This window comes from Palaemon carinicauda, chromosome 14 (assembly GCF_036898095.1).
Source record: "Palaemon carinicauda isolate YSFRI2023 chromosome 14, ASM3689809v2, whole genome shotgun sequence".
In the NCBI taxonomy this organism is placed as follows: domain Eukaryota; kingdom Metazoa; phylum Arthropoda; class Malacostraca; order Decapoda; family Palaemonidae; genus Palaemon; species Palaemon carinicauda.
In genome coordinates, this window is record NC_090738.1 from 119,327,850 (window position 1) to 119,338,869 (window position 11,020).

General features: G+C 36.6%; 1 protein-coding gene across 1 annotated transcript; it reads left to right on the forward strand.

The window, feature by feature from the left end:
- Positions 1-9,759: 9,759 nt before the first annotated feature.
- On the forward strand, positions 9,760-11,020 carry LOC137653257 (actin, alpha skeletal muscle-like). Its single transcript, XM_068386628.1, has one exon. The coding sequence runs from the start codon at positions 9,787-9,789 to the stop codon at positions 10,918-10,920; it is 1,134 nt and encodes a 377-aa protein (XP_068242729.1). The 5' UTR covers positions 9,760-9,786; the 3' UTR covers positions 10,921-11,020.

Consider the following 11,020-nt stretch of genomic DNA (forward strand, 5'->3'; position numbering starts at 1 on the left):
TGTTTTCTTTACATGGTTTCACTATCAATTTTTTGGTTAATTTCTTTTTGTAATTTATTTATCTTTTATAGAAAATATATTTCCCCCATACAACTAAAAAAAACTTTCTTTGACAACTACTATACACCAAGCAAAGTCCTACTAGTTTCAACGTTATCTGCTATGCTACAGTATATAACGTTTGTCATATTTTTCATTATATAAGCCCACTATGATTTTTTACTAGCCATGAAGGTTTTATGTATTCTTATGCTTTATTACAAGAGTAATTCAGGTCCCCCCCCTTTTTTTTTTGGTGATATAATTTGTGATTAATTCACTGCAGACAATTCCTGTTTCCCTTGTTTTCGAAAGAAACGCAAAAGAATGAAGAATGCCAGCCCAAGATTACTTATTATTTTCATTATTCACAAGTAGAGAGAATGGGTGATTACTGATTTTTATAGAATTTAAATAAAAGGAAAAGAGTAGTGTATAATAAATAATGAATATATATTGATAGCTATTCTTTTTCTTATAATAGACTTACATTTCAAAATTTGTATTTCATATGTTTTCGATGGAAGACATTATTATTGCTGCTGTTACCTGACCGGTAGATATCAGCTAGGATTTGTAACAAAAGACTATTCAACGTTCTAAAGGCCGCTCATGAATGGCAGAGGCAAGGGACAGTGACATTGTCCTAGAGGCTGAGCATATATACATAGGATCAGCAACTAAGCCCCCTCTCCACCCAAGCTAGTATCTGGCAATGGCGGTTGATGAATCAGCATGTAGATCCATACGCTCCCGGAAACCTCCCCCCCCCCCCCATCCTCAGCTTACAAGGATGGTGAGGTAGCAGACACTAAAGGAACTATCGAGTTTGAGCGGGACTCGAAGCCTAGTCCAGTGAGCGCCAGACAGGGGTGCTTTCAATAGGTCACCACAATACTAGTGTATGCAACTCTCTAGAATGATGGCTAAATATTTAGATAGCTATGCTCGCACACAGACACACGCCCCCTCTCACCAGAGGTATGACTACTCTTCCCTCCTACTTGATGGTCACATAAGGATGGCAAGTACATGTTTACATTCAACATTTTTCTTTCTTTATGCTTGAGATTGGCATAAAAATAGATAAGATGATAGCAGAATGATAATAGAGTTTAAATTAGTTTATTACATTTAACTATTTTTTTTTTGTAGAATTCGAGGACAGTTGTAGTGTTAGAGAAAATGTAGATAGGGCATCCTTCTATATTTATATGGGCTTTGCTTGCCGTACATATATTACACGTCCCCCTCCCCCCGGAGCAGACAAGTATTCTAAAGAGTGGGACCTGGCCTAGAGCCACTTAGGTTTTAGGTTATCAATGGTTATCCAATCTTTTTTACCACGAACGTTGAGGAGTAAAGCTTTCAGAGTGAAGTTTCAAGAGTTCGACGGATGACAAAGAATGGACCCGTATATGGGGGCATAAGCAGTAGCTTGCAAGTGTCGGTGCACGCAAAGACATATGTTGTGGCATGTAGGGCTTTCACTTTATGCTTCTTTGTTGGGAATTTTAAGTATGATGGCAGGTGGTAAATTTTCCGACACAACGTAATGTAGATGCTGGAGATTATTTGAGGAGGTGCCGGGCAGAAAAAATTCCGCGGAGAAGGCCAATAGGTCACCATATACCATTTCAATTGCCATTGCTTTTCACCGTGGTTGTAAACACAACAATCGACCAATTTTCAAATATCTGATTCACTGTTCAGATTGACCAAGGCAAAATAAGATTTATAGAAAATCTGCACATATCATACCAGCTTTCTTGGGGATCCTGGCTTGAACTTTCTCGTGTGAGAAAAAACATTGAACATTGTCGAATAACTACTCTATAAATTGATCTTTGGTCAGGTGAACGAAGGCACAATGGATTTTAACTAAACTCGTCTAAACTGATCCACAATTTCATTGAAGATACACTGTGTATATATGTTACAGTAAGAGCACGTACCTAGGGATTACACGTAATCCCTGAATATTTCAGTGAATACACGTATTCCCCGTTTCACTCAGGGATTTCACGTAATCACTGAATTTTCCAGTGATTACGCGAAATCCATGAAAAATGGTCCCAGTAATTACGCGTAATCTCTGATGCTCATTTCATCCTCAATGCCAACGTTACGACGAGCATATTAGGAAGTAACTAGATAAAAAATAAAATTAACATTAACAAATGCAAACATACAGCGTTAGTTTTGGCCAAACTTCCTTCAGCTCTGTAATGACTTGTGAAGTGAACTCGAATCCGTTATCGCCTTGGAGAATAATGGGGGCACCAAAGAGAAGAAAAATGTTCAGTAGATGAAAAGCGACCTCTGCAGCTCTTTTAGACGTCAAGGCTCGAAGGATGCAAAACTTCGTCAGGTGATCTTAGTACACCATGATCCATTTCTTGTTGGATCCACTGGGCATGTTTTGCATGTCAATTAGATTCACCTGACCCTTTGACGAGAATTCCTTGGTGAGTATTGGACGAACGAGAACCCCCTTCGTCATCGGCCGTTTTCGTTTCTTTTGGCATTCTTGACAGAGTGACTTGAACAGTTCAACGGCCTTAGTTGGAATGTTTGCATATTTCTTTTGTAATTCTTTCAACATCCGGTCTCTTCCGCCATGGCCTGTTGAGATGTGGGCGCTCTTGACAACGTTAAACGTCTTCTCGATGCTCACATAGTAGAGTGGCGACTCCTGTCGAGTCGAACGTCTCTTTATCAGTTTTTCTAAAGGCCTGCACTGGAGTACTTCATACCTGAAAACACAGTTAACAATAGAGAGAGACAGACACACAATTATAGAGAGAGAGAGAGAGAGAGAGAGAGAGAGAGAGAGAGAGAGAGAGAGAGAGAGAGAGAGAGAGAGAGAGACTTAGTAAAATAATAGATTGAAGTGAATACTTACTTCTCCAACAGATAATATCCGTGCCCCCCCCCCCTTGGCATGTGAGTTATCAGCTGCTGCTTTCAGGGCATTGATGATCTTCTGATATTCACATTTTGGAATTAATCCTTTTTTGTTTTCATTAAAATGATCCGTGAGGTTTTGTGTAAACCTTTCCTCGATAGACATCTTGATTTTGCTGGAGGAAGAGGAAGAATGAAGCAACAAGTCAGAGTTGCTTGAAGAAGAGGAAGAATGAAGCAACGAGCAGTGGTTCAGACACTTTTGAAAACTGAACCATTCGCTCATGTCTCAGTCGTTTAAACACAAACACTCACTAACGAAACTGAAAGGTCGTTAAGTTAAACTACGCTGTGTGTAATTGTAAGTGTGTAATTGTACTGTGTTTAATTGAAATGATCATAGATGAAGGTTACGCGAATTCACTGAATGCTCAATAGTAAGAACACGTAAAATGACAGGTCTAATTTCAGGGATTTCGCGTAATCACTGGAAATTTCAGTGATTACGTGAAATCCCTGAGTGAAACGGGGAATACGTGTATTCACTGAAATATTCAGGGATTACGCGTAATCCCTAAGTACGTGTTCTTACTGTAACATATATATATATATATATATATATATATATATATATATATATATATATATGTATGTCTCACTTATAACTTTAATCGAACAGTTTAACATGTTTTTTTCAAAAAGGCCCTTAAAAGAAACACAGGAAATAAATAAATCACTATATTTCGGTCAATAAACATTGACCCTCTTCAGGATGTAAAGTAAAAATGAGGAATACAGTGGAGAATGACGGTTTATATAGGAAAGCAAAAGGGTGTGTTCAATTGTTCTACAGATGTTACAATTGCTGGGCACCAGATTAACTGGAGTGAGTCGTCTTTGCTTTTTAAGAGTACCTGTCCGTACAGAAGGAAAATCCTGGAATCAGCCATCATAAATCACTCAAACACAATGAACCTATCTGGCGGCCAATGGAAAGCTGACACGGTGGACAATACTCTTCTCAACCCTATCATTAAGAAGATAATCCACGGAGACCATCCACCAGATATGCATCAGAGGTCAAGACATCCTCCGAGCGGTTCAACAATAATAAGACGCACCTGGATGTAATTAAATTTGGCTAATCCTTGCAGCAATTATAACAACTGTAGAACAATTGAACACACCCCTTTGCTTTCCTATATAAACCGTCACTCTCCACTGTATTCGTCATTTTTACTTTACAACCTGAAGAGGGTCAATGTTTATTGACCGAAATATAGTGATTTATTTATTTCCTGTGTTTCTTTTTTGGCCTTTTTGAAATATATATATATATATATATATATATATATATATATATATATATATATATATATATATATAGTTTATGTATGTACGTCTCTCACTGCGATACAAGATTTTTATACTTTGATATCCCAATGGATGAGTTCACTGCCAAGAGTTCGATTAACTCAAGCGACAAAGGTCTGAATTCTGCCTTGGTAGATATACTTGTTATATGTAATTCCCCCTTTGGTTATGTTATTTTCAAAGTAAAGTGAATTCGACATTAAGAAATGATTTATTTACATGCGTGTACGTGTACGTGTGCGGGTGTGTGTGTAACTCACAACAGCTGACAAGTGATGTACATAAAATAAGAATTACAACCACGAAATTAAAAGTGAAAGTACTAGACTTGAGTTTGTACTTTTGTCTTATTGGTGACATCTTATTGATGAAATTGTATTGCTTTTCAATGGAAGTATGAACTCTGAGCAACAACTCTTCGGGGAGTATAGTTACTCCAAGACATATCTGATATGGCACTCTTCCAAAAATTATAGGCCTCCTACTTCTCTAAATAAGCAGGTGTACAATCATCATTGACCCAGGGTTTATCCTTGATAATAATTTATCAACTAACTAAACCTTTGATATTTACTGATTTGTACAGGAAAGGTTAACATGAGTAAAAATCCGTGATTTATTTGAATGATTTGTTTTATATCTTTCATGTTAATATTGCGGTAATGTATCCTAGTATCACAATTTTGTATAAAATCTTGCCTCAATATTTTACTTAACTGACCAACAATTTTCGACTAGGTTAGCCTTTTTGGGTGAGACACAGAGCTGATTAGTATCATAAAAGCATTGGCAGTATTATGGACAGTGGTGTTTAAGTAGCACTGCACAGTACCAATACAGCAACAGTCTAATAAGTTGCCAGACGTGTTTGTGTGTATGATAGAAATAAAGGGTTGTATTTCTTTCTCATGACAGATTCAACTAGAGGGCCACCCAGTAGAGAGCATGGCTTCGCCACGCCATGCAGTCGTATTTTTCTCTTAACTCCAATGTGTACTTGTATTTCGATGCAACTTCTTCAAAATCTGATAGATTTGTCCTTGGGTCATACCCCACATGTCTACCAAATTACTGTTGAATTGGTTCCGTAGTTTTTGCGTAATGGTGTTCACAAACAAAACATTTATTTGCAAAATATTTTCCATTTACTTGGCATTGCGATTATTTTCAAAGTACTGCTGCATAATTATACTTTGTCCATAATGTTACAGATTCATCCTTGGGTCATACTTAACATGATTACAAAGTTTGGTCAAAATCGGTGCAGTATATAGTTTTTTTGTGTAAAGTTCCTCAGAAACAAACAGACAAACATATAAATAAATAAACGATGACAGGAATGAATACATACCCTTTGCAAAATCTTTGATCTACCAATAATATTTTTCTATAAGACATTCAACTATTCCACAGCTTGTGTATTATTACCTTCGCCAGAAGGTTATATTTTCCTTGGCGTATATTTAATTATTTATGTATATATGTTTATTTGTTTTTAGTGCATAACTCAAAGACTATTTGATCGAATCTCATGAAATCTGGTGGTATGATTGGCCATGATCCAAGGAAAATTTTATTAGATTTTGGGAGTGATTGGGTTAAAGACGAAGGTAACAAAAAGATAAAAAACTTATTTTTGCTTTATTATTGTCAATTTTTATCGGATTGCATGAAACTAGTGCCAGATTCTGCATAATTCAAATGCATATTTCGTGTTTTGGGAGTAATTGGGTCAAAGATTTAGGTAAAATAATAATTTTTAGCTATACCAGGATCAAATTTGATACGATTTCTATGAAACTAGTGTCAAAATTACCTATATTATGATATACAACATGATCAAGGTAAAGATACTAAAAGGTGAAAAACGTATTTTTGCTATATCATGGTCAAATCTCATGAAATTTGGTGGGATGATTGGCCATTATCAAAGGATAATTTAATAAGATTTTAGGAGTGCCTGGATCGAAGATTAAGGTCAAGGTAACAAAAAGGTCCCCCCCCAAAAAAAAAAAATATATATATATATTTATTTATTTATTATATATACAAATGATATATATATATATATATATATATATATATATATATATATATATATATATATATATATATATATATGTATATATATATAATTTTTCTATGATAATTGAAAATTTAGATATTCAGTATGCATTTATTTAATGAATCATGTATTTTATAAATGATATGTGTAATGCAGGAAGAAATACTAACGAGCTTATAATTAGCGGGGTTTAAAGGTTCAAAGGTCGCTCATGAATGGCAGAGGTATGGGACAATGACAATGCCGTAGCAGGACAATGCCCTAGAGACTGACCATACATACATATGATCAGCGCAAAAGCACCCTCTCCATGCAAGCAAGGACGAGGACCAGGCATGTGCCTGGCTACTGATGACTCGGTAGGTATGGTGAGGTTGCAGATATTACAAAAAAAAAAAAAAAAAAAAAAAAAACAACTATCGAGCTTTTGCGGGACTCTAACCCCAGTCTAGCAAATCGTCAGTCAGTGACGCTTCCAATAGGCCACCATGACCCTCGATAACAGATAGTGATAATATAGTTACTTCATTTAACGATGGATTCTCTCGTGATATAAAGACGTAACTATTTAAAAGAAATTATCATGGGATCGCTTATTTGCTGTTGGAAATTGTAGCCAAGGTAGAACAGAAAATTCTGAAGTAATAGAGAGGTATCGCGTTTATGGTGGACGGATAATTGAAACAATTATTATAAATCACACTTGACATATTCTTTACCATTATTCCCTACTAGCAAAAACTAATAGCATTTGTTGCTTACCAAATTTTCTTACACACTAATAAAAAAATAATATTTATTAAAAATTATTATAACGTGAGAAAATAGGACCAATATATTCCGTAAAACTCTTCGCAGTTTAAAATTAATTCAAAGGAGGAATTTTATATGAATTAGCGGGGCAGTTAAGTATTATATGATTCAGGCGTGTTAGTAAATGTCAGATTTCCCATCTACTGAAGTTCAATGGCTACTTTGCAAAGAAAGATTGGAAGCGAGACGAACGAAGAAATATGTAAATAAGAAAAAAAGAAAACAAACATTTAGAAGCAATGAGTGTCCAAGTTCCAAGGATTCTGTTACCAAAGAGAAGATACTTCTAAAATTCCATGCTTTGGTAATCTAGGCCCCCCCCTCCCCCCCGTTTTTCTCTTGGCGCTGGTTTCTAAGATAAGAAAAAAAAAAGAAAAAAAAAAACGTAGTAAATCGTGAATAAGCCACAGTCGTCCCGGTATAAAAAGAGGAAGGCGATGCTTGGCTGTCTTAGTCTTCACAGGATTCAAGCAGGGTAGGTAGCATCTCAAATGAGAATAGTGAAAGAAGAGGAAGAAAGGAGTACCTGTTCAGAAAATATGGAAGCGAGTTTAGAAAGCAAGTTCCCATCTCCCATATGTTCCGTGTGTGGGCGTCTATTTTTTTTTTTTTTTTTTTGTGCATTGCGGGTCGTATTTTGAGATGTGTCATTGCGTTAAGGTTCAGTTCACAGTGTTGTGGTGTGTTTATTTTTTGCTTTACGGGCTGGTCAAGACGCTAATAACCCGTGATCTCACGCAATCTGCTTCACGTTATTACCAGAAGGATTTTTTTTTTAAGTAGGGTCTCCTAAATTTTGTGTTAGTGTTTGATAGATTTAATAAATGTTATCTAAGAAACGTTTTGAGAAAGAATAGCTACTGTTTTGATTTTCACAATTTGCGAAAGTGTTTTGATTCTATAACATTTATCAGGCCCTTTTTAAATTTACGGATTTATTTTGTTTGTACTGGATTTTCAGAAAGCTATAATAAATGTAATCCAAGAAACATTTAGAGAAAGAATAGTGAAGTAGTTTCTGACTTGATCCTCGCATTTTACGAAAGTATCTTGATTCTATAACATTTATTAGGCCATTTTAAAATCTATGGATTTATTTTTACAGGATACCCAGAAAGCTATAATAAATGTAATCTAAGAAACACTTACAGAGAGAGTAGTAAAACAGTTACTGTCTTCATCCTCGTAATTTACGAAAGTCTCTTGATTCTATAACGTTTTTAAATTTACGGATTTATTCTGTTTGTACAGAATACCCAGATAGCTGTGATAAATGTAATGTAAGAATAGTTTCTGTTTTGAATTTCACAATTTACGAAAGTCTCTTGACTCTATAACATTTATTAGGCCGTTTTTTTCCGTTTTTAAATTTACGGTTTTATTTCTTTTGCAAAGGATACCCAGGAAGCTATAATAAATGCAATCTAAGAAACCTTTAGAGAAAGAATAGTTACTGTTTTGATTTTCACAATTTACGAACGAGTCTTGGTATATTCTATAACATTAATTAGGCCGTTTTGTACAATTGCGCTGTACAATTGTTGATAATTTATTCTAGGATCAGTTAAGAATTTATTTGCAAAGTCCATTGTCAAATCACTCGAGTATAAAAAGAAATCAGTGAAATTTGAGAATATCCGATATGATAAGGGATGGTAATTATGCAATGGAAATTGTATGACTTTGATGGAAGTTAACATAAATAAAAACAGCTATAATTAGGCGATATTTAAGAAACAGACTCATATAATTTACGTATATCTAATCCACCGCTTAACTTTCAGCGTAATGACGATAGCACTTTTAGAAAAAATATAGAAGTTTAGTTGGCTAATATCTTCTGCTCTTCTTATACATAGTAATTTAGTATTGCTAAGACATGTGTGTTGAATTATTGCTTACACGCTTTCTTTTCTCCAAGATTCTTGTAAAGCTTCCAAAACACGATTTATATCATCTCCACTGTTGATCAGATCGTTAGTTTGATTTAATCGTTATTTCTTTTGTCACATTACTTATCTCTCATTAGTTTTTAGTCTGGGATCGTATTAGTGGCAGCGAGTTTGAGTTTGAATGCCTAATAGTAAGAATGATTCTTATTTCCCACATTTATTTAGTATTCCTAAAAGAAGACGAAAAAACTTATTGTAACATTAAAACCATCTTTCTTAATTTTTTCTGATTTCTTACTTTATAGATCAGTATCTTACTTTTGGGTCTAATCTTTCCACATTAAAAACTTATTTTTTTCCAATTGAATAACCTTGTTATTTAAAACTTCTTGGGATCTTAATCCTCCCCGCTTTATAATCAAATTCGAGCAGAGTAAAATGAGACTACAGGAAATCCAATATATAACAAAACTAAAAGTATGGATTAGTTAAAACATCAACTACATAAAAAAGACACTTTTCACTTATGATTTTAGGTGAGAAAGTTTGTTATATACTGGATGAGTGATAATAAAACATTGAAAGGAAAATGAGACTGTAGGGAGGTTATCTGTAAGTATTAAGGATATTGAAGCACGTCATTTTATTTTTTCTGAAATTTCAGGATAGTAATCGACTCCATAACCAACCACCACCATGTGTGACGAAGAAGATGCTGCGGTACTCATCTGCGACAATGGCTCCGGTCTTGTCAAGGCTGGCTTCGCCGGTGATGACGCTCCCCGAGCTGTCTTCCCCTCCATCGTTGGCCGCGCTCGTCACCAGGGTGTGATGGTCGGTATGGGTCAGAAGGACGCCTATGTCGGCGATGAGGCTCAGAGCAAGCGTGGTATCCTCACCCTCAAGTACCCCATTGAGCATGGCATCATCACCAACTGGGACGACATGGAGAAGGTCTGGTACCACACCTTCTACAATGAGCTCCGTGTTGCCCCTGAGGAGTGCCCCACCATGCTCACTGAGGCTCCCCTCAACCCAAAGGCCAACCGTGAGAAGATGACTCAGATCATGTTTGAGTCCTTCAACATGCCCGCCACTTACATTTGCATCCAGGCTGTGCTCTCCCTCTATGCCTCTGGTCGTACCACTGGTGAAGTTTGCGACTCTGGTGATGGTGTCTCCCACATGGTGCCCGTCTATGAAGGTTTTGCTCTTCCCCATGCTATCCTCCGTCTGGACTTGGCTGGTCGTGACATCACCAGATACTTGATGAAGATCATGACTGAGCGTGGCTACTCTTTCACCACCACTGCTGAACTTGAGATTGTCCGTGACATCAAGGAAAAGCTCTGTTACATTGCCCTGGACTTCGAGAATGAGATGAACACTGCTGCTGCTTCCTCCTCCATCGACAAGTCCTACGAACTTCCTGACGGTCAGGTCATCACCATCGGTAATGAACGTTTCCGTGCTCCTGAGTCCATATTCCAGCCTTCCTTCCTTGGTATGGAATCTGCTGGTGTTCACGAAGTCGTCCACAACTCCATCATGAGGTGCGACATTGACATCAGGAAGGACCTTTTGGCCAACATTGTCATGTCTGGTGGTACCACCATGTATGCTGGTATTGCTGACAGAATGCAGAAGGAAGTCACTGCTCTTTCTCCATCCACCATCAAGATCAAGATCATCGCTCCCCCTGAGAGGAAGTACTCCGTCTGGATCGGTGGTTCCATCCTTGGTTCTCTGTCCACCTTCCAGGCCTTGTGGATCACCAAGGAGGAATACGACGAATCTGGCCCCGGCATTGTCCACCGCAAGTGCTTCTAAATATAAAATCAGTATATTATTGACAACATTATTGAAAATGATGTCATTCCATAATTTCATGTTATTATCGTATTTTTGTATACAATAAAGGGTTATGGAA

What these genes read in the sequence shown, in the direction of transcription:
- LOC137653257 (XM_068386628.1), top strand. Translation starts at nt 9,787, where the DNA reads ATGTGTGACGAAGAAGATGCTGCGGTACTCATCTGCGACAATGGCTCC.